The following is a 23,211-nucleotide window of genomic DNA, read 5'->3' on the forward strand; positions in this document are numbered from 1 at the left end:
TCCTGGGCGTAGGAGAAAGGCAGGAGGGCCTCCTCTAAGGGGGTGGGGGTGGGATGGGGTGGGGTGGGGGTGGGGTGCCAGCTGCCTGAAGCTTGTGATTGTGTTTTTTAATACGTTTATTAAAAGCAGCAGTGCACCTTTAAAATCTGTGGATCAAGCTGATTTGTTAACTAACCATGGCTGCTCAACTAGTTTTTGTGAACCGCCCAGGGAGCTTCAGCTATTGGGCGGTCTAAAAATGCAATAAATAAATAATAAATAAATAAACCAGTTAGGGGGGGTCGTTGCGACAATCATGGGGGTTAGAAGAAGCCATCGTGGCAGGCGCTGCGCAGGCGCTCCTCATTTGCACAATCATCGTTGCCGCCTTCTTTGTTAGATCTTGGCGGTTCACGACAAGCCCTGTTGGTTTTCTCTTTCCAGCATCCTTTCAATGGGCGTTTCTCTTAGGGGCTTTGATGGGCTTCGATGGTTATGGGGAAACTCTCGCGGGTTTGCCAAAAAGGAAATTGATGGCCAAATCTCGGCATTGTCGCTTCTGTTTTGTTACAGGATATTCCTGTTAAATTGGCCCATGAAAGCCTGGAGGAGGCCCCAATGACCAAATACCATTTTGCTATGAATGGGAAATCCTTTGCGGTGATCCAGGAGCACTTTCAGGATCTTGTTCCAAAGGTCTGTACCTGGAATGGCTTTCCTGCAGAGATTCTATGCCATGAGAAGAGCAGCATTGCTGTGCTCAGCACAGAGCAGGGCCTTCTACAGGGCAGCCGTGCAAAAACCACCTAGAGGAGGCATTTCCCATCCTCCCCGGGCCCCTTCCTGGTCTTAAATGTGTGTGTGTGTGTGGGGTGGGGGAAACACATTTATTTTTTGGAAAAACTGGAATGTTGTCTTTCCTCTCAGGACGAGCAGTGATGAGCACGTGCCTCTTTTTAAAGCTCCATCGTTCTGTTTGCTAGGATTGCTAGTGCTGGTTCCAACTTAGTTTGTAGCTCAGTTCTGTTGCAATGGCACCCCTTCTTGTAACCAGTTAAATGCTGGCCATGTTAATCGGCCAGTTCGCACAACATGGCCTGCCCATCATGGGCTAATTAACCCTCGAGGAGCTGCGATGTGAGCTGGCCACCATTGTGACTATGCAAACCCCGACTGGGGTTGTTGTGTTGTGCGCACCTGGCTGATAGGGGGATTATTTGAGGCTAAACAACCCTCGCATACTCCTACAACACGTAGAGGCTCCCTACAGCTAGTAGCCATTGAAAGACCCCTCCTCCTCCTCCTCCTCCTCCTCCTCCTCCTCCTCCTCCTCCATCATGAATTTGTCTTACTGTTTTAAAAAGCTGTTTTAAGGCAGTGGCTTATCCCATTCCAGCCACATCTATTTCAGGATGGGTTGTGTAAAGAGGTTCTTTTCTCTCTCTCTCGCCTGAATATCCAGTCTAGAGCTTCTAGTGTGATTTGGGTGGGTGGGTGTGGAATGACATGTCGTTCTCTGCACTTTTTGCACACCAGATACACTTTTCAAGTCCCTTCAGCACTTTAGTTGTTCTACACGGGGACGGTGCTCCAGGGCCCTGATCATTTTGGTTGATCTTCTCTGCACCTTGACCTGTGAAATTGCATCCTTTTTTGGGTGGTGTGACATGATATTCCAAGGAGAGAAAACTGCAGAATTTCCTCCCAGAATTAAAAAATAAATTCCCCCGAGTGAAAAAGGGCATATGTTGAACTTCTCTCCATGCTGTCAGTGTTTATTAATTTATTCATTCTTAGTCCTTGGATACTGCTTGATATAACAAAATTTCTTAGCTGTTTGTATGCTAAAATATTAAAAGTAGCTATTAAAATACCGGAGTAATAAATAATTGCAGGAACAGCAGCAGTAAATAAATAAAAGAAACAGTTAAAGCAATAATGGAACATTTCTGGGAATGACCGTCTGTGATCTTTGTTTTAATTGCGTTGCTAAAGAGGATCAATGTTTTCCAGCTTGTGCTGCATGGCACGGTATTTGCTCGCATGGCGCCGGATCAGAAAACCCAGCTGGTGGAGGCTTTGCAAAACGTTGAGTAAGTATCTCTAATGCTGCTGCTGCCGCTGCTGCTGCCGCTACTCCCGTCCGCTTGCTGTCTTCGTGGCGTGACAGGCCTTGGCGCAACCCCCGTCGTTTTCAGGCGGCCTGATCCGCCTCGCGCCTCCTCTTCGCATGTAGATTTAACATTTCAAACGCTGTGGGTGTGTCCCAACGGTCGGCCTAGAGCTCTGTCCTAGCTGAAACCGCGCCTGCTGCGCCACTCAGCGTGGCCTGCCTTGCGCCTTCCTCCCTTTGGGCGTGGGCTTGTTGCTCCTCTGGTGCCCCTTACTCGGGACGCCTCAGAGCCCTTGCCTCGCTCCCCATGGGCCAGGCCAAAGGAGCTAGTTCAGGGGTGGGGTGGGATTTCGGCTGAAGCACGGCAGGACCCTGACTCCCTCTCTCTCTCTCTCTCTCTCCCTCTCTCTCGTTCTGTACCGTGGCAGTTACTACGTGGGCATGTGTGGTGACGGGGCCAACGACTGTGGGGTGAGTACCCGTGCTCTGTCACCACAAGATTCTGCCTGACTCACTGATCTTGGCAGCAGAAGTCACCCGTTCTCTCCCTCCCTCCCTCCCCGCCCCTCTGTACATGGGCAGGCGCTGAAGAGGGCGCACGGTGGCATTTCGCTGTCTGAGCTGGAGGCTTCCGTAGCATCGCCGTTCACCTCCAGGACACCCAGTATCTCCTGCGTGCCGAACCTCATCAGGTAAAGGGGCTCAGAACATGGCCTGCATTTCCCTGCAGCTCAGCTGGTGCACCTGACGCAGCAGGTGGCACGGCGCGGGGCTCCCATCAGCAGCAGCATTCGAGCGCAGTGGGAGATGCTGGTGCCGGGCTGAGGGCCCAGTAAGCAGCTAGAACCAGGGTGGGAGTGGGTGGGAGACGAATGCACCCTGTTGCCTCCAAATGGGGTCATCCCATTACGTTCTAATCTTATGGGAGAGGAAGTGCCTCCCTTTATCCACATTCTCCACACCAGGCACGGCTTTGTCCGCCTCCTCTCATGGCTCCCCTCAGCCCCTTTTCCCCAAGCTGACCCATCCCAGCTGTCGTCACCTTCCCTCGCAGGGGAGATGCCGCTCCGGCCCCTGGATCGGTTGAGTTGCCCTTTCCTGCCCTCGTTCCAGCTCTGCAGTCTCTGCACTCAGCACTCCCAAGTCTGCTTTGCACCATCGCTTCGTGGAGAGGCGTTGCGGGGGGTGGGGGTGGGGGGCTCTCTGCTCACCAGGGACCAGGGGGAGGGGCTGGCCTGGGGTTTGGTCCAGCGGATGCCTTTTCTTTCCATCAGGGAGGGCCGTGCTGCTTTGGTAACTTCCTTCTGCGTGTTTAAATTCATGGCTTTGTACAGCGTTATCCAGTATGTCAGCGTCACGCTGCTTTACTCCGTGAGTATTTGCCGGAAGGCCTCCCCTGCGCAGGTTAGTTAGGCTGGTCTTTTGAGCGTCTTTGGAAGGACGACAGGAAGGGTCCCCTTCCCTTGGCTTGGGGGCTGCCCCTGACACGGGGGATTCTGCCCCCCGCCCCCAGCGTCTTGCCTGTCAGATCAACGGGGCACGAAGCTAGTGATGAAGAGAGGGAGAAATCTAGTTTCATGGCCTCCTTTATTAAAAATGGCTTCTTATCCTGTGGGAAGCAGTTACAGCCTTCGCGTTTCTCATCCTCGCTTCAGCCACAAACGTGGCTGCCACGGAATCACATTCATGAATTGGGGAACTGTGGGGGAGGGGGAGGGAGTGCAACTTGCTGGGGGGGGGAGGTCCCCAGCCGAGGCGGGCTGCGTGTTTCCCAGGCTCATCGCAGCACTTCATGTGACGGAGCACAAGTGGAACCTGATGCCGACACCCCTGTGAGAGTCTCGTTTGCGGTTCCTTTGTAGATCCAGAGCAACTTGGGCGACTTCCAGTTCCTCTTCATTGATCTGGCGATCATTTTGGTTGTGGTCTTCACCAGTGAGTCTCGCCCTCGCTCCCTGGCGGTCTTCCCTTCCTGTGGCGTCAAAGGGCCGCCCTCGGCCGGCAGGGCCCTCCTTCCTCGGCCGGCAGGGCCCTCCTTCCTCGGCCGGCAGGGCCCTCCTTCCTCGGCCGGCAGGGCCCTCCTTCCTCGGCCGGCAGGGCCCTCCTTCCTCGGCCGGCAGGGCCCTCCTTCCTCGGCCGGCAGGGCCCTCCTTCCTCGGCCAGGACTAGCAGCTTGAAGGAGGAGGAAGGGCCTGCAGAACGAGACCCCCTGGCCCTTCGCAGGCTTCCTGCCGGCTTCTAGAGCCCAGGCGGGGGCCGAGTGGCGCTTGGGCCGGGAGCGGCGCTTCTGCTCTTGCCCGTTGCCTCTGCTCCTCGTGGCTCCAGTCAAGTCCCCAGGACACCGTCAGGCAGAGGGACGCAGGGAGCGGTTTGGCGCGTGCGGATTCCAAACAAGCACAGAATTTGAGCTCCGTGCCCAAATACTCCATACTCCGTTCCAGTAGAAAAGCGAGGCTCTGGGCGTGATGGCTGTGAAGGGAGCCGTGGGAGCCTCGGTGCCTGTGGGCTTCTTGCCAGCTCTGCCCTGATAGGCAGAGAATCCTCCTTTGCCCAACCTTCGATCGGTTCTGAGGTGCAGAATTCTGCTGTGTGGCCGCGTCTCCCTTTCAGCCTCGCTCATTGCTCCCCCCTCCTTTTCTCTGCAGTGAGCCTGAACCCGGCCTGGAAGGACCTCGTCGCACAAAGGCCGCCCTCCGGCCTCATCTCGGGGCCCCTCCTCTGCTCCGTCCTTTCTCAGATTCTCATCTGCCTCAGCTTCCAGACCCTGGGGTTTCTGTGGGTCAGGCAGCAGCCCTGGTACGAGACCTGGACCCCGCTCTCGGAGTAAGTGGCCCTAGGAAGGCGCGCCCGTGGCTCCTGCGCAGCGGGGACGGGAGGGGGACTTTCCTATGGGGAGGCGCCCTCAGGCTCTGTGACCCGAGGGCGGCCCTTCACTGCGTGGAACTGCAGGTCCTGCAGTGGGGTGGGGGGGTGGGCTGCTGTTGCTGCTGTTCTTCCCTGGCCGGTGAGGAACTGAGGCCCGGTTTTATTTTCTGGGCTGTTGTGAGGATGAAGTGAAACGGCCCCGTGTACACTGAGATGAACAGCTTGGAGGAAGGAGGAGAGAAAATGGAATCAGGGCCGGGTTTGATGGAAAGGAATCCGAGTCTCTTTATTATATGAGTTTGGGCCTGTTGATCAATTAAAGTCCGCATGTGTGTAAAACCAGCGCTTCCAGAGCAGGAGGGGTTCTGGCGCTGTGCCTTCCTGTGTGCGCGTCTTTGGAGGCGCCCGCTTCAACACGACACGGCTGCCTTCCGTGCGCACGCACGGCGGATCCTCTCCAGGGGAGGCTCCTTGCCATTTGCAGTCTCATTAGCGCCACTTCTTATCGAAAACTGCAGCAGGCAAGAGGCACCTTCTTGAAAGGAAGTAAATAACCTGTCCCATTTATTGGGCCATCTTTTTAGTTCTTCAAAGGGCTTTTAAAAATAGATTAAGCTGACCATTTAATCTACTAAACATTGCAGCCCTCAAACTAATAGATGCAGAGTTTTCAGTTATCCAGAGATACACAGTGAGGGCAGGGCTGAGTCGGCTGCCCTCTGGGCTGAGTCCAGCCTGGGCCTCCTGGGCTCTCCCCTTGCTGGATGCGGAGAGAGCGTCTGGGCAAGGCCTGGCCCTGCGGTGGGGGGCGGGGTGGGGTGTCAGCTGAGAGAGGTTCGTGGGTCCACCCCTCTGCAGGGGGGCGGAGCGTGGACTCGTGGGCCCTTCTGTGCAGTTCGAGACCACCGGACTTGCATTTTCCAGTGCGTGTAACATATCGCGGCCGACCTTTGCCAACGCTTCTCAGCACAAGAACAAGTCCGATCACGATGAGCACAATATCAGGAACTACGAGAACACGACGGTGTTCTTCATCTCCAGCTTCCAATACCTCATAGTGGCCATTGCCTTTTCCAAAGGGAAGCCCTTCCGGCAGCCGTGCTACAGGAACTGTACGTAGCCCCGGTGCTGGGAAGGTTGGGCAGCGGCAGGGCGGAGCAGAGGGCGGCCGGGCTGGGTGGGGCAGCAAAGGCTTTGCGGGCTGCGTTCTGCGGCTCGGCAGGCAGGGGGCTGGGGGCCGTGTGGAGGCCTGGCGTCGCCCTCCCCCTCTGCCGGCTGAATGGCTTTGAGGGAGGAGGGGAGGAAATGACCCGGGGCTGAGGGGCAGAAGGAGCGCCACGGCTCCTACCGAGCGGCACCAAGAGGGGCTGGCTGTGAAACGTGGCTTCTCTGGGGTGGTGCTGGGGGCTGTGGGGCGCCTCCAGCTGGGCAGAGGGGCTGCAGGGTCCAGAGGCCCCGAAGAAGAGGCAGTGCTGCCCCCTGCCGGCACTTCCCTCTGCGTCTCCACCAGCTGGCAGCAGGGGGCAGCACTGGCTCGTGGAGGGGAGAGCCGGTGGGGGAGGCACCGAGGGACTGCAGCAAGCAAGCGGCCAGCTGAAGCCGCCTCTCCGCTCCCCCCTCTGCAGCTCTGTTCGTGGTCTCCGTGGCGGTTCTCTACGCCTTCACGCTCTTCATCATGCTGAACCCCATGAAGCCCGTCGACTGGTTCCTGGAGGTACGACTGCAAGAGGCCGGCCGGCCGGCCCTCGGGGGCCCCTTACCCGGCGCAAGAGTGCGTGCGCTGGCGCTCCTCTGGCCCCGGCCGTGTCCAGGGCGCGCCTGGTTGCATCGTGCTGGCTGGGCCCGGTGGGGGCTGTGGTCAAAGGCGGTCGGGGGCAGGCTGCCCTGCAGCTCCTCTGCTCTTGCCTCCCCCCTCCCCCCCCCACTTGGAGCCTGCCTGCTTGTAAAGGGACAGCCGCAAAAGGCCCCTGAGCTGGGGCTCCCTCATCCCTCTCTGTTCCGGCCGGATCCGAGATGGTGTGGGAGAAGCACAGGCCCTTTGGGCTGGACCCCACCGGTCCTGCTCCCTGCGGAATCCCAATGCCTTTGGAGGAGAAGGGGGGGGCTTCACTGACGCTGGGCGCCAGGTCTGTCTCTGGTGTCACCGACACTTTCTGCGCAGCCGTCAAGGGTGTGCAGAGCCCAGGGGGGCCTTGACACGGTGCCTGTGCTGGGTGGCTCAGCGGCGAGGTCCTTGCTCACACGGCAAGGGGAGCCACGCGGCCCCCTGAGGCCCGTGGTGGCAGGAGAGCCCCAGCGTGAGCCTCGGCAGGCCCTGGCATGCAAGGAGGCCCCCCCAGGGTGTGGGGCTTGGCTGTCTGCTGCTGCAGCTGCTCCTGCACACCCTTCTCACGTGTGGGTGTGGGTGTGTGTGGGGTGTTTTGCAGCTGGTGTGCGTGCCCCACCCGTGGCGCGTCTCCGTCTTCGTCATCGTCGTCGTCAACGCCTTCGTATCCATTCTGGTGGAGGTGAGTCATGAGGGCTTGCAACATGTTCTCTGGCTAGCGGGTTAGGCGGCGCCCGCTGGGCTTCCTGCTTCAATTGCCCATCCAGCGGCCCGTGTCCTCCTCTGCAGACCGTTGTTGTAGGCCCAGGGCTTCCTGTTCCGGGCCTTATTCATTCCTGCCGTGGAGCTCGGTGCCGATGGTGTCTGCCATGCCCCCCCCCCTTTATAAGTGAGCGAGTTCTGGCCAGGGCTGGGATGGGGACAGGCGGGGTGGGGGGTGGGGGTGGGGGTGGGGGTGGGGGAGCCGATCCTGCAACCCAAGCGTGTTTTCATCCTGGTTCTGTAGTTTTCGTTACTCGGATGCAAAGGGCCAGGAGCAGGAGCGCTTGCAGCCCCCATCCCAGGCAGCCCCCACAGCTCCGGCTTCCTTCAGCATCATGGCGCACGCTTTACATGCAGCCATGATGGCTAGAACCTTGGTTAATGTTTCTAAGAACATAAAAAAAACCTGGAAGTGCTGTGCTGCCGCGCCCCTTTCTGGGCAGTTTCCCTTCCGCCCTCTGCTTCTAGAATGCTTGGAATCGGTTCTGCTTAAGCTGTGCCTGAGCTGGAAGCCAAGTCTCTCCCCCCTCCCGCCCCCCCCCCCCCCCAGTGATCTGTCAGCTGATCCACCCTCGGTCCATCCAGAGCCTTTTAAGCGTCGAAGGCAGAGTGGCACTGAATGGCATAGCGCGAGAGGCTGAGGGCGTGGGGGGCGTGGGGGAGGGCAGCGGGGGTGGGGGTGGGGCTGTTTGTGCTGTCTGGCCCTCAGCCCAGTTATTGGGGAACACCAGGATGGTCAAAGTGAATAGAAGTCCAAAGATGACGCCGCCCCAAATCCAAACGTCTTTACATTTGCTGGCCGCCAGCGCTTAAGACGGTCCTGTGGTTTGCCAGAGAACAGGAGACCTGCGTTCCGTTGAGGCGGCGGCAGCAGCTGTTTTCCTGGGGTGCCTGGAGCAGGGCCCTCCCAGCCCCTCTGAAAAGCAAAAAGTTGAGCGAATGCTTTCTCCGTGAGGGATCAGTGCTGCCCCGTGCAACCTCCCGTCTCAAAGGGTTCTCTTCTGCCCCCAAGTTTGCTTTTGCTTCTGAACTGCTCTCACTCATCGTGTACGATCACCCGTCTTCTTGATTCTCCCCGCTCCCTGGAACATACCACAGAATGTCCTCCTTGACATGGTCCTTTGGAAAGTTGTCTTCAATCGAGACAAGCAAGGGGAAAGCCGCCCAGCCTCCTCCTCCTCCTCCTCTTCCTCCTCCTCCACTTCCCACCCATCACAGGTTGGAACTCTGTGCTTTACTGTCCGTCGTTCAAGCATGCAACGATCTGTGTTGTTCCGTACTCCAAAGATGTGGGGGGCGGGGGGCGGGGAGGGAGGCTTTTACTGACTTTTCGGAAGTCTGTGAACTCCTCAATGCCTTCCCTAACGGGGTTCAGATGCCCACTGCAGACCTGCAGCTTTTTGCAGGAGGGCCGGGGCGTGGGGTCCGGGGCCTGCCTCTCTTTCATCCTGCTCTTACTCCTGAAAGCCCAGGAGGGACGTAAGAACCCTGGGAGGTAGATTAGACGGAGAGTGTGGGCCAGCCTAGGGTCACCCAGGAGGGGCACGTGAACCCTGGTTGGATACTGTGGCTGCTGGGCCATGTCTTCCTCCTCCTCTTCCAGCCTGTGGCCGTACGAAGGCTTTCAGTTTGCCTCCTGGGTGGGGCGTTCCCCCTTAGGAAAGGACACCAAAACAGGTCTGAAGTGGATCCTGTGGTTAATGTCGCTTATTGGACCCGCTGCTGGAGGTGGAGAGGGGGCGTCACGGGCAGGTGGTGGCCGCCTCAGATCTCCTTCGAGGGTTACATCTCCTGGATTCAGAAGGGAGAAAGAGAGGTCTGCCGAAGGCAAACTTAGTCACGTCTTCTATTGCTAGAGTCCTATAGAGCCAGATTTCACTAGCAGGAAGTCAAGGGCAGGTGATGTGATCCTGAAGCCACCTCAGGAAGGGGTCTGCTCCTGGCCCCAGGGATGAATGGCAGCCCCCCACCCCCGATCCATGCACAACGTGGCCCCGCTTGCCTGCCTGCCTGCCTGCCTGCACCAGGGCTCGGTTCCGTGACACTGTGGCAATGAGGGCACCACGTGGGCATGGCAGGCGAGGCGGCTCCTTTCCGTGGAAGGGACGCCGCCTGCCCCGACCGCCACCACCTGGTCCCTTCATAACCCATTTCTGGAATGGCCCAGGGCTGGCCACGTGAGCAGCGGCTCTCTTCCCCTCCGCCCGTGTCTCCGTGGGCCTGGTCGGCCAATGGCAGTCAAAGGAGCGAGAGCGCCCCCTGCAGTTCCTCTGTGTTTTTGCCCGTGTGGCTTCCAACCCACTCTCTCTTCCTGTCCTGTCTCTAGGAAGCCCTGGACCGCTGGCGGGGCTGTTCCCTTCCTGCCCTGCTGGGCTGCAGGAAGAAGACGCGCCCGAGAGCAAAGTACGTGCACTTGGCCCAGGAGTTGCGCGTGGACCCTGCGTGGCCGCCCAAGCCCTGCACCACGACGGAGGCGGCCCACGGGAACGGCTCCTGCTGCCAGAGCATCACCGTAACGTAGCCGCTGGCGGCCCCTGGGTTCAGAAGCACCTCCGCCTGCTGAGCATGTGAATTCCAGACCGAGGGGCTGGCCCCACATATCTCTCTCTCTCTCTCTCTCTCTCTCTCTCTCTGGGCTCTGTGGAAAGAAAGCCTTTCCCCGCTGCCGCCTCCCCAGGCCTTCACCCCTTGGCCAGTCCTGTGCGCAGGCTGCACTTCAGGGCACATCCAGACCCCCCCCCCAGCATCTCTGGGCCCGGGCCAGTGTGGGTCTTTGATCACGGTTGGCACAGAGGAGGCTCCTGCCTGGGGGTGCGCCGCCGTCCTCCCACGGTGTCTTCATGGCTGACCTCTGCAGCCATTCTGATCCAGAAGCTGTTTGCCCACATTTGATGGCTGGCCAGCTCTTAGTCTGAAGAGGCTGGTGCAAAGTGCCCGGCTCCGGCCCCCCGAGCAGGGACCCTTCTGGCCAGGCATGACCTGCAAGTCCTTCCCAGCTGGAGAGAGGGATGTGGCCGTCGCAGCCCTCTGCCTGCCTCCCTGCAGGGCCGCGGTCCAGCCCTCGCGCCCTGCATTTCCCCCTTCCGATGGGGAACTCCGAGCTCTCGGTGTCTTCACCACCCACCACTCCGATGCGCTGAGGGGGAACCAGCAAAAAAGAAACGCCCCTTTTGCTTTACGCATCCTCTGGGTCAGGTGCTGGGTCAGAAATGTTGGGAGCTGGTGGGGGGGGGGGGGGAAAGGTGCGAAAGCTAGGTGCTGCAGCAGCAGCAGCGTGGCAGTGCCGGGGAGGGGGAGCCGTAGAAAGCGGGGAGGATCGAGATGGTCCAGGGGTCCAGGCACATCCTCTCCCCACCCTCGTTCCTCGAGACGCCTTCGCACATCTCCGCCCACCCACCCCACCCACCATTTAACCTGCAGTGGGCAGGCGCAAAGTCCCACGCACACGCACAAGTCCACGGTGCTCGAGCCCACGTCCAAGGGGACAGATTCCTCACTGGAGTAGTGGTTGCCTTACCAGGACCTGCCAAGGGAATGGTGGTGGTGGTGGTGGTGGTGTGCTCTCCGCCACCCCCGCCCTCCCCCAGCTGAAGCCCTCCACTGTGACAGCATCCCTGGGACGGTTACAGAACCGCCAGGCTGCTTACGCTCCTGCTCCCTACCTCAGCCAACGGGGCGGAGAGTGTTAGAGAGAAGGGGTGAGAGGCCAGGGGGGATTTTACAGGCGTGAACTGGCCGAGCAAAGCCTTGCTCTCCCCGGGCCCTAAAGTCCTCCTTCCGTGTCCTGCCGGATCTTCTCCACCAGACGGCCAGTGCCGTCGGGCCCCCGGGGCCCCTCTCTGCGCTGCGCATGGTAGAGCTCCCCTTGCCTTGGGTCTGGCTGTGCCGAGGTCACCGTCCCACCGTGGAAGCTGGCTGAGATCTGGAGTGCAAGTGACGCCTCCAGACAGGCGGGGCGGGGCTGCTCTGCCTGGAGGTGGACAGCGAGCGGCTTACGTTTTCACACCAGTTCAATGTGGGGAGGAGAGAAGGGGCCCCCTTGCAGCCATTTCCCTCTATATTTAAAACATAAAATGGTTTTATTTCAGTAGGAAAACAAAGAAACCCACGAAACTATGCATCCTTTGACCTGGGAACTGTGACTGGCAAGGCCCCCACCTAGTCGTACAGTGTGCGTGTGTGAGAAACTGTGTGTGTGTGTGTGTGTGTGTGTGTAGCATTTATGGAAAAGTGCAAGCAGGGGGGGAGGGGGCGTCTTTCAAGCACCATTGCTTAATTGTCTCCCTAAATTAAAGAAAACGGTTGGAAAGCAAAACTAGGGCATATTGTGGATGGCTTAGGCCTGGCTTCAGGGTCTTTGTAGCTGTGGGATGGGCAGCCCCTGCCCTTGGGGCCCGGTGCGCGTTTTGCTTTGCGTTGGTTCTCCCCAGCCCCCCCCCCCCGCCCCGGAAATGCCTGGAGGGTGAAGCTTTGGCCATCGTTCCTCCGTGAGGCTTTGGATGGACGCTTCGCCTTCTCAGGTCTGCAGAAGCAGACGGCGTTTCAACTCTGGTCAGCTGGAGCATCTCACCTTTCTGGGTTGCTGATGTTAAAAAGAAAAAAGGACTCATTTTCTTCTAAAATCTTCCTGAAAAGCTTTTGCGAATCCAGGTGAACAAAACTGTTTCATAGCTCCCCTTCAATGCCTTGGAGAGGACTTTGTTTTATCGTGCAGTAAAGTGCAGCATCACATTAATAACTTGGATTCAGAGTTTCTTATTAAATTATTTGTGTTATGCAGACCTAAAAAATCTAAATCTATCTTTTGGTGTGTCAGGATTGTAAATATGGCCAATTAAATTCTATTTTTATTTTTTATTATTATTATTTATGCACATACCTAAAGGACTCACTTGCTCAAGAAAAGAGAACTTGTTAAATTATATCTTTTAAAATATATAACCAGATTTTTAAATGATATATCCCTCAGGGTTATTTTTTATTAGACCTTTTCTCTTCTTTCCTTCCCAAGCAGCGATAACTGTAAGGACCTTCAGGTATTGTCCCGTGTCTGTCTGTCTGTCTGTAGCAGCAACAGCAAAGATGGGGGATCCCATGCAAATCTCCCCCCATCCATCCATCCATCCATCCATCCATCTATGCCAACAGGGTCTCTGGAGACCCACTTGCGCGTGGGTGGGGGCACTCATGTCCACCCACTGCCTCCCTCCCACACGCCCAGCTGGCCTCATCCACCTCCGGCCACCAGGTGGAGCCTGTGGACATTAGCGCCCTTTCGAACATTAGCGCACTAAAAATCTACTGTAAAATATGCTGCAAATAACACTTGTTTTAGAAAGTGGCCAAGGGTAAGCCACCAAGCAAATGTGTTCGTTTCCTGTTGTAACCTCTAAATTGGATGTTTTAACAAATTGCACTCATTTTTTAATTTAATTTTTTTAGTGGAAAGTCTTTTATGAAGATTGTGCTAATCAATTCACCCTAAGTGGATGGGTTTAACCTACTGGAGTATTATGTCTGTATATACAGTATTCCTATTAAAGAGGTGAAGACTCCTTTCCCTCCCTGCTGCGAGGTCTCTTCTCTCTTTTTCTTCTTAAACGGTGTCCTCGGTCATCCCAGGTCTTGAGACTTTTAGAAGGGATCATGGCTTCATCATCCCTCAAAATTCCAGATTCCGAAAGTTTGTATGTATGATGAAAAGGTTCGTTTAATGGCTCAAAAATGTTATTTTTGTGCCATATAATATCAGGCTTTAAGAAAAAACCATTTCCAAGGATTGTCCAAACTGCCGGATAATTTCTGCATCGCCACCAATTACTCAGGTTAAATCTCACCATGGCTTTGACCGTAGCCCCCACAGTCTTGGAACGTTCTAGAAATCCCCCCCCTTTTTAAAGAAACTACTCTTCATCATCCTACACAAAATGTGTTTTGCTGCTTTTATAACGGTACCCAGTTGTAATAAAGGCATTTTTGTATAATTGTACATAGTAAATACTATTTTTTGTTCTCTGAGCTATTTGAAATAAAAACGTGCTTAGCCTGCCCGTTCCACTTCTTCAGTTTCCCAATAATTTCCTCCTTCCTCTCAAGGAAGGCTGAACCAGGGCCCAGCGGCTTACATCATCTGGAAGAGTTTCAACAGCAGTTTCTCAGTGAGAAGAAAATACATTAAAATTTTGGGTTTTCTTCCTCCAAAAAGCCTTGAGGTTGTTTCAAAGTCACTTACAGTAAGATGCTCTCTAAACAAAGAAATGAGCAAGACCAGCCAATTAAAAACACACACCCTGTTAGCAGCCAGACAGTTTATATGCCCAGGGCCTGCCTGGATAAAATAAAAACCCTTTTGCCTGCCAGCGGAAGGACAGAAGGGGGGGGCAACTTAAGTTTCTCTCCGCAGGGACCGTCGGGAAGCATTGCTACTTCACAGTTGCTAACCATGCAGAAGGAAGAGGAGTGCCAATAAAATCTGGCTGGGAATGATGCTGTTTTCGGGAGGTGCCAGAAGCAACTCAGTGTTGGTGCCTGCCTGACCTCCAGGGGCAGGGAGTTCCAAAGAAAAGGGGCCACCACGCTGAAGGCTCTTCTTCGGTTGGGCTTCAGTCGGACCATGGGCCCAGGTGGAACCACCGAGAGCAATCCCTGGTATTTGTGAGGGGTAGAATCATAGAATAGTAGAGTTGGAAGGGGCCTACAAGGCCATTGAGTCCAACCCCCTGCTCAATGCAGGAATCCACCCTAAAGCATCCCTGACAGAGGGTTGTCCAGCTGCCTCTTGAAGGCCTCTAGTGTGGGAGAGCCCACAACCTCACCAGGCAACTGATTCCATTGTCGTACTGCTCTAACAGGAAGTTTTTCCTGGTGTCTAACCAGAATCTGACTTCCTGTAACTTGAGCCCATTATTCTGTGTCCTGCACTCTGGGAGGATCGAGAAGAGATCCTGGCCCTCCTCTGTGTGACAACCTTTTAAGTCTTTGAAGAGTGCTATCCTGTCTCCCCTCAATCTCTTCTTCAGGCTAAACATGCCCAGCTGTTTCAGTCTCTCTTCACAGGGCTTTGTTTCCAGACTCCTGATCATCCTGGTTGCCCTCCTCTGAACATGCTCCAGCTTGTCTGTGTCCTTGAATTGTGGAGCCCAGAACTGGACGCAATACATAGATGAGGCCTAACCAGGGCCGAATAGAGAGGAACCAGTACCTCACGTGATTTGGAAGCTATACTTCTATTAATGCAGCCCAAAATAGCCTTGGCCTTTCTTGCAGCCATATCGCACTGCTGGCTCCTATTCAGCTTGTGATGTACAGCATCTACAGAGAACCTACGGCCTACCAGATGTCAACCCCAGTCAGCAGTTGTAGTCTAGCAATATGCGGAGGGCCTTTGGTTCCCCCCCCCCACATGTGGAACAAGCGAACGTGAAAGGAAGGTGTGCCCAGTGGACAAGGTTTCTGGAAAGGCCTGTAGGAGGACGGCAGTGCTGGGACAACGGGACCGGGCACTCGGTGGGACGGCTGCACGATTAAAAGACGGGAAGCAGAACGTTGGCAACGAAGAGCGGTGAACAGTCGGATCCCCAAAGAGCAGGACAAGAGCAGGCGCACGTCGTCCTGACTCATACGTGACTTCCACACTCGCTGTTTGGAAGACTTGCACCGTACTGCCCTCCTTGCAAACTCACACTTGAGACACTAATAATACAAATAAGAGTAAATTTTTTAAAAACCACAATGTATCCAGGTTTATTTGTATCACTAGCCCATTCAATCTGATACAATAGCGTAGAGCTCCCAAAGGATCTCCCTGGACTTGGCTGAAAGGGGATGGAAAAAGAGCAGGTGAAATCCGCAGCAAGACAGGGTGAAATGATGGGCGCACGTGGACAAACACACATCCTAACTTCATGTGCACGTGGACCGGCGGTGGCTGATGGCGACTGTGGTTGGTGGGCAGAGGGATTTACCCTCCACTCGCCCTCCCCCATTCTCAGGTGGAACTGCAATACAATATTAAATCCATGCAGATAAGATTTTAATTGATTTGCCCTCCTCACTTTTGCAATATTAATTTCAACAAGTCCCTCTGGTGCATAAATGCAACAGATGAGTCCAGGGAGAGAGCGAGAGAGAGAGAGAGCGTTCTCCCACACTAGAGGCCTTCTGTCAGGGATGCTTTTAGGGTGGATTCCTGCATTGCAGGAGGTTGGACTCGATGGCCTTCGAGGCCCCTTCCAACTCTACTATTCTATGACTCTGAAGAGAGAGAGGGATTTGTTCTCATGTCCAGCCAGTCTGCTGCTGCTGCCTCCAACCTTCCCACCCTCTCCAGATGAGAGAGTAGAGACTCTGGCACAGCGGTGGGAGGGGAGGAGGTCCAGATCAGATCCAATCAGCTGTCTGGCCCATCAAGGCTGAACCTTTGATGCTTTTCTTTTAAAAAGAAAAAAGAAAAAGAACCCACCACTTCAGAGGGGTGAGCCCCCCAGGAAGGAAGACATTTCCTTATACTGGGTTGGGGTGCACATACACTGTTAGCGGAAGGCTGCTGGGCACTTTCTAGCGAGGGCTTCCTTCCTGGGCTTGCAGCTGGACTGCAATGGCAAAAGCCTGCTAGGCACAAGAAGCCAGCGTGGCAGAACTTCAGAGGCTTGGGTTTTGTTTTTTTAAGGTTTTCCATGCTCTGATCTGCCCGGTCACAGATGGGGACTCCCCGGGACAGAACTTGGCTTGTGATGGAAATTACTGGAAACCCGAAGTTGTTGTGTGCTAAGAAGCTTAGCAGAGGGACAAAACTGGGGATGGGCGACTCCTTTTGCCCTCAGGCCCTAGGCAGACCACGCTTCTTGTCTCTGAGCCGCTGTCTCCCTGGAAATCGGGGCAGAGCTTAAATGGGGATTGGGGGGATGGATTTGGTGAACAGAGTGCTCCTGCTCGCTTGGTCAGGCCTGGGAAGCTGACGCTTCTCCAGTGAGAATGGAGGCTTCCTTCATGCTTGCTGCTGATGCAGCGCCTCCCCGGCCTTGGGCCCTGAAGGCAGGAACGTCCTGTGGAGCCCTGTATCAGGTTTGCCTGCTGCTGGGGTGACGCGCTCTTGGCCACAAGATGGAGGAAACCCTAAATGCCCGGGCACGGCCCACTAGCTCTTATCTTGGCCTTCCAAAAAACTGCAGCATCACATCCGAGTCCTTCCTTGCTGCTGCTGCTGCTGTCGCGGCTACATTCCCGTGCTCTCTGCTCTCCAAGGTAAGGCGCTACGTTCTGGGTGGCTTGCTGCACGGGTGAGGCTTGAGCTGGCCAGGATAGGCAAAAGACCCCTTCTCACCTCTGCCGTTTGGGTCCAGAACAGCGCCCACTGGAGGCTGGTGACCCTTGCGGTGTTCCTCACAATGACCCTGCACCAAAGGCCTGCCAGCTCCTCATTTCGTGCTCTTCACAAGACTGTGAGGCTAAAGGGGAGTGACACGGCTGAGACACACTCTCTGCCCCCACACGTCCCTGCCCAAGCCATGATGGGACAGTCGGGTATCACAGTGATCGATACAGGAACCTGGGCACATCCTGCAGCCAGAGCAGAGCAGAGCGCCCTCTGGTCCAGTGCCCTGCCTCGCTCAGCGGCCAACCCAGGCCCGAGGAGAGGGCCGCACGTGCAAGAGGCGTGCGAGGGCCCCTCCGGCTCTTCCCAGGGACTGGCGTTCAGAGACAAGTTGCCCCTCACCCTGGAGTTAGCCTGGGGCCAGCAGGAGCCATGACTCATAGCTGCTGGGAGCCTTATCCCCCATGAAAGGGTCCAGTTTTCGATACCCTTCTATCGGCTGAGACCTGTTCTTGGCACTCTCTGGCCTTGTACTGCGCTCACGTTCCAGACCAGCCTCGTAGCTGCTGCTTGGGCAAGGGGAGCTTAAAGTCTCCTGAGACCGTTCCCAGAGGGGTGTCCGAATTTCGTCTGTTTGTTGCAGCAAAATTAATGTGAGCCTTTAAGGCTCCACGTTCGAAGCAGCCGTGTTTGACCACCCTCCCGTTGCAGCACAGCCTGCCTCCAATGAGTGCTACGTAAACATCGGGGGGCCGTTGGTTTTCCAGCGATGTGCCTCGTCCTTCGTATTGGTTGCAGAGTCTCTCACCGGAACAATTTCCAAGAAGATTCACTTAATGAAACCAGAGTCCGGTGAATTGAACTCCAAAGTAATGCCTGCTGGGATTACTTAGTCCAAAGCCACTTGCAGGCAGTGGGGAAGATGGTCCACCCAGCTAGTGCTTCAGTTACAGAGAAATAATCTTTCCCCACATTCAAACAGCAGGTGATGGTTTCTGACTAACGAAACCTCAAACATGTATGTTTCTGTAGCAATTGTGAATACTGCATATTGGGCGGAGCCTGTGACGTCCTGGGTGTACCCCTTCTGCCCCCAAGTTTCTGCCATTTTAAAGCCATTACTTGGTAGAATCTTCCCTCCTCCTGGGGACTGAAGTTCTCCAGTTTGTCATCCCAGGAAGAACACGATCTAAACTTAGAATTTAAAACAAAGAATTGCCAAGACAACCCTCTGCCCCACCATCTTTCTCAACCTCTGGGCGAGGTTCCCCCCCCCCCCGTCAGCTCCTCCCAATTGGTCTGAGTTTGTCCTTCAGCTGTGCACACTCCCTCCTGCCCCCCCAGCTCCCTGCTTTGGGGCGCACAGCTGGCAAGAAGGTGCACCAGGGCTCTTGCTGAAGCGAAGCAAGTCGGGGCCTAAAAGGCGGGGTCCCCAGGGACCCTGCCTCTGCTGCCACGGGCTCCAAAAGAAATGAATACCTGTTTCTAATGTGTATTCTTTAAAAGAGGGGCAATACGGCAGTTCGGAGATCCTTGTGCAACGCAGCCCTTCCCTTCTGCATTCCACCTGCCCATTCCAACATGCCCGAATTGGAAAATGACAAAGAGTCGCGCTTAGTGGCCCAAGACCCACCCCCACGGAAAGGCACGCGTGGGTTTCCTTTTTTTATTTATTATTGCATTTATATTCCACCTTTTTTCCTCCAAGGAACCCAAGGCAGCATACATAATCCTCCTCCTCTCCATTTTATCCTCACAACAACAACCCTGTGGGGTAGGTTGGGCTGAGTGTCTGTGACTGGCCCAAAGTCACCCAGAGGGTTTCCATGGCCGAGTGGGGACTAGAACCTGGATCTCCCGACTCCCAGTCCGACCCCTTAGCCCCTTTAAGCCTGGGATGGCCCCAAGCATCAGTAACCACGTCCGCTCGTCCTTAGAGGATCCTCCTCTTTGCTTAACACTAAAGGCGAATCCATTCCTGGCACCACGTAAGGTTGCCCCGGGTGAGCCCGCTGCGTGAGGAAGTGTGGCCAGATCCAACTTGCCGCTAACTTCCAGCCATTGATGTTTCAGGCCAGGATGTTGCTCCTGCCTGCGGCGCTGCTGCTGCTCCTCTTCCAGCCGAGCGTTGTGTCCGAGTGCAGCTACGTCCTGAGAGATGCCTTCCGCTGCTCCGGCGCGGGGATCCACGACTTGGCCTCGCTGGGCATTCCCAACAACGTGACCCAAATGCTGATCATGAGCACCAGCGCCACGGAGTTGGCAGACGGCTTGTTCGCCGACATGAAAGTGTTGCAGCGTCTCATTCTGTCCTCTAACCAACTCTCAGCGATTTCTCCGGGATGCTTCGAAGGCCTCGGGCAGTTGAAGACCCTGAAGCTGAGCAACAACAAGTTACGGCAGCTGCCCGGCGGGGTCTTTGACCCGCTGCTCCGCCTTCAGCAGCTGGCCTTGGAGCACAACCGGTTGCTGAGCCTCCCGCCGGGCCTCTTTGACCGACTGCTCAACTTGCAGGAGCTCTCCTTGAGCAAGAACTTCCTGGCTGCGCTGCCCGGGCAGCTCTTCCGACGCCTCGCCCGGCTCGAACAGCTGGACCTGTCCAGGAACCAGCTGGTGGCCTTGCCTCGGAACATCTTCTCCACCTTGTCCAGTCTCAAGAAGCTCATTCTGTCAGCCAACGGCCTCGCCTCGCTGGAGCCCGGCTTGTTTGCCCACCTGGGCGCACTGCTGGAGCTCCAGCTGCACTCGTGCGCCATCGGGGCCGTCGCCCCGGGGGCATTCCACGGCCTCCGCCAGCTGCAGACCTTGACCCTGTCTGACAACAGGCTGCCCACGCTGCCTGCCGAGCTCTTCTTCCCCCTGCGCCGGCTGGCCCGGCTGACCCTGCACAGGAACCCGCTGCAGGCCCTTCCGAGGCGGCTCTTCGGGGAGACGCCGCATCTCCACAGCCTGTGCCTCTGCGAGACCCGGCTCTCCACTCTGCCGGCCCTCATGCTGAGCAACCTGACCCGGCTGGAGCGGCTGGGGCTGAGCCTGAACCCTCGCCTGAGCGCCCTCCCCGGGGGGGTCTTCCGAGGCCTCGCCAGCCTGGAGGCGCTGTCGTTGCACTCCAACAATCTGTCCAGCCTCGCAGAGGAGGTCTTCGGGGGGCTGGAGAACCTGCGGGAGCTCTCCCTCTTTGGCAACCGGATCACAGGGCTCCCTCCAAACGTCTTCCGTCACCTCGGGCGCCTGGAAACCCTCTACCTGAACAATACTGGGCTGCGCGCTCTCCCTGGAGATGTCTTTGCCTCCCTTCCCAGCTTGCAGAAGGTTTGGCTTGACGGGAACCCCTGGCGCTGCTGCTGTGAGCTTGCCGCCTTTGCATCCTGGCTGCGGAAGAACACCGGCCTTGTGCAGGACGCTGCTGCTGTGACCTGCCACAGCCCCCCAGCGCTGCGGCACACTCCCGTGCATGCCGTCCCCCAGGGCCAGCTTGCCTGCCCGGCCACCACGGCTCGTGCCCACTGGCCATCGCAAGGCCAACCCTCGCCCTCTCCTCCTGGAACTGAACTCGTGGCTTCAGCTTGGCAGCCCACGCCTGGCACATCCCGAGTCCCCCAGACGGCACCAGCCTCCTCCGCACCTCTCTCTGATGCCAGCACAGAGATTCTGGATGCAGCTGGCATCTACTCTAGTGGTGCCCCTGTGGCATTGCCTTACCTGGCAGAGTATAATTACAGCTACCTGGACCCCACAATGGACACCCCCATGGTCATCGGGCAAAGGTGGTGGGTCTTTAATCTCAAGAGCCCAATAGGTTGGGTTCTTTTCAGCCTCCACCTCCTGGCACTGGTGACTCAGGCACTGGCTGTGGGGGCCACGTTGTACGTGGCTCTTCAGGTCTGGCAAGTCCGGGCCAGGAGGAGAAATGCCCCTGCCGTGCCTGTTCTCACGCCTTGGGCCAGGGGTGCCGAGCCAGGCCCGCGGGAAGCAGAGAGCAGCGCTTACTGTACCATTGGGCTGGTGCTGAAAGGCTCCTGAGCCGGCACTCGGGGTCCGCCCGAAGCACAAGTGGCCGGCAATGCCAGGTCCGTGGCGCCGTGCTCCCGCCCGCCCACGCAGCCCCGCTTTCCCTTGCACATCCATTCATTCCTCTCCCTTGAATTGCCTCTCCTTGGAAGACTCCCTGGCTGCCTCCTGGTGCCCCTCCCTCCCTCTCCCCCCACCCCCAGGCTGGGCCCTTCCCGTGGGCCGCCCGTGCTTTCCCTGGCACTACTCCTGAAGGACGGCTATGGCTGTGATGGTGGCGGGGGCAGCTCCTCCTCCACTGGCCCCGTGCCCTCCCCCTCCTCCGTCAATCTTGGGTCCTCCTCAAGGCTCACCGGCGCTCTGGGAGCTGCGCTTGAGCCATCCGGGCCCTGCAGGGCTTGCGGCCCCCACACCCCCTCCCACTGTGGAATGACCTCTGGGCCTCCCCAGGATGCCGTCCAGTTCACTGCAGGATGGCAGGAGAGCCGGCTCTGGATGCGCGGGATGCCCACACCAGCGAGCCACGGCCACCTTTGGCTCGGGTTGACCTTGGAGCGCCTCGGACCTCTTCTCCGTGGGATGGAGGGAGTGGGGTGGGAGGCCTCCCTCCCATCATAACGGTGTGCCTAGGAGGGGCAGGCTGGGGGGTGGGGCTTTTGCCCCCCCCCCCGGTGGCTGCCCATCCTTACACCGGCTGCTTGCTTTACCTCCCCTCCTCCTCCTCCTCCTCTGTTTTTGGCTGAGCAGCGGGGTTGGGGGTGGGTGGTGGTAACAACTCCAAGGTCTAGACAAGGAGTGCAGGATAAAGACCCCTGATCAAGAACACATTTGCAAAACATGCCCATTCGCACATATTGTATAGATTTGCTTAACTCAGAGCAAAATGTGGGCAGCATTAGGAGTTAATTTCCATCTTAATAGTTCTCACGTCTAAACGCAAAGATCTCAATGTTCCTGTGACTTGCCTGTTCTTGCAACTTTTTCTGTCTGAAAGAGCAAAGCATTGTTTAAAACGTACTCAATGAAATAAACGAGCACAGAACGTGCACCACGTCTGAGTGCCCTTTCAGGATGGCCCTCAGGCTCGCTTTGCCACGCTGCCTGCCCTGCCGTGGCTCAGGGGGCCGGGCCAGGAGGGAGCTCCCCTGCCCCAGTGCTCACGAAGGCCCCATGGCGGCGCTGAGGCTGGCAGCCCCGGGCCCTTCCACTGGGCCCCGCCAAGACGACGGCTGCGTTGCCCCGGAGGGTTCCTGAGGCTCCAGCAGGCCTTTGGGCCAGCCTGGCCGCCTCCGGGGTCGTCTCAGAACAGCGGCTTCCACTTCTGCTGCGAGCAGTGCCCTGCGTTGCACAAGAGGAAGTCTGGATCCACGGATAGGAGCCCTGGGGCTGCTGCGGTTCCGGGCTGTTTGGCCTCCTAGCAACCACTGGGCAAACACCATGACGCGGCCTTCTGCCCACGCCGGTGGATGACTCCATGCAGCAGCAACAGCAAAAAGAGGGCCACGGCGCCCAGCATGCCCAGCCCAGCCCAGCTCAGCCCCGGCCCTGTCGGGACAGGCATCTCTCTTCCTGCCCAGGGAATGGCTGTGCCTCCACACCAGGAGTGGGTTGTGGGTGCATGCAGGATGGAAGGGAGCGTGCGATGTGGAAAGAGCTGTGCGTGTGCAAGGGTTCTGCGCAGCCTGAAGGACGTTCCCAGCTCCAGCCCCCCTGCCCAGGTGCCCCTTCCCCTGGTGCTGCAATTCAGCACCCACCCACCCACCCCCACATGCACACAGCCGGCCGGCCCTGCGCAGAGACGTGCCCCCTCCCCCCTTCTTGCCCGTCCTGGGCTCCCCCCCTTCCTTGCCCCGGAATCCTTCAGGTGGGACCTTTCAGTGACTGGAGCTATTCCCAAATTGCTCCAGAATTGCTTCCAGGCGTGCTGGACCGGGAGAGGTGCCTTCCCCAAACCCTCCTCTGCCTTGTTCCGCAGGGCCCTGGGCCAAGACCAGGGTGGGGGGGGTGGGGGGCGGCTTCATCCTTCGTTTCAGGCTGGCCAGGGAAGCGTTTGGCCGCCTGCCCTGCTGCTGCTGGGGGGCTGCTATTCCGCTGCAGGGCTGAGCCGGCGGCCCTTGCTGGGGGGCTTGGCTGGCTGGGAGAGGCTCTTGCCGGGCTGGCCAGGTGCCGACTGCTGCAGGGTCATTATCCCATGAAGCTGATGGGTGGGAGATTCAGGCCAGAGAAAAGGAATTCAGAGCAGAGTTAAATCATGGAATTCACTCCCACAAGATGCAGTGATGGCCACCAGGTGGCTTTGAAAGAGGGTTGGATCAATTCCTGGAGGAGGAGAAGTCTGTCAAG

The 23,211-nt window shown here is 57.1% G+C and overlaps 2 protein-coding genes across 2 annotated transcripts in view; both read left to right on the forward strand.

Moving 5' to 3' along the window:
- The window catches only part of ATP13A3 (ATPase 13A3), a 35,586-nt gene extending 24,834 nt beyond the window's left edge, over nt 1-10,752 (forward strand). The window contains exons 21-32 of the mRNA XM_063131705.1: nt 553-675; nt 1,993-2,072; nt 2,521-2,563; nt 2,675-2,784; nt 3,367-3,463; nt 3,955-4,027; nt 4,738-4,915; nt 5,882-6,069; nt 6,583-6,671; nt 7,384-7,464; nt 8,643-8,762; nt 9,871-10,752. Coding sequence (XP_062987775.1) covers nt 553-675; nt 1,993-2,072; nt 2,521-2,563; nt 2,675-2,784; nt 3,367-3,463; nt 3,955-4,027; nt 4,738-4,915; nt 5,882-6,069; nt 6,583-6,671; nt 7,384-7,464; nt 8,643-8,762; nt 9,871-10,065 — 1,377 coding nt within the window. The 3' untranslated portion in view covers nt 10,066-10,752. The remainder of the gene's footprint in view (nt 1-552; nt 676-1,992; nt 2,073-2,520; nt 2,564-2,674; nt 2,785-3,366; nt 3,464-3,954; nt 4,028-4,737; nt 4,916-5,881; nt 6,070-6,582; nt 6,672-7,383; nt 7,465-8,642; nt 8,763-9,870) is intronic.
- A 6,000-nt stretch (nt 10,753-16,752) lies between these two features.
- On the forward strand, nt 16,753-21,916 carry GP5 (glycoprotein V platelet). Its single transcript, XM_063131722.1, has 2 exons — nt 16,753-16,787; nt 18,931-21,916. Exon 2 carries the CDS (start codon nt 18,937-18,939, stop codon nt 20,878-20,880), a length of 1,944 nt encoding a protein of 647 aa, XP_062987792.1. The 5' UTR covers nt 16,753-16,787; nt 18,931-18,936; the 3' UTR covers nt 20,881-21,916.
- The last annotated feature ends 1,295 nt before the right edge of the window (nt 21,917-23,211 follow it).

Source organism: Elgaria multicarinata, chromosome 8 (assembly GCF_023053635.1).
Source record: "Elgaria multicarinata webbii isolate HBS135686 ecotype San Diego chromosome 8, rElgMul1.1.pri, whole genome shotgun sequence".
NCBI classification, from domain to species: Eukaryota; Metazoa; Chordata; class Lepidosauria; order Squamata; family Anguidae; genus Elgaria; species Elgaria multicarinata.

Excerpts from the sequence above, each read along its gene's own strand:
- GP5 (XM_063131722.1), top strand. The coding sequence starts at position 18,937 with ATGTTGCTCCTGCCTGCGGCGCTGCTGCTGCTCCTCTTCCAGCCGAGC.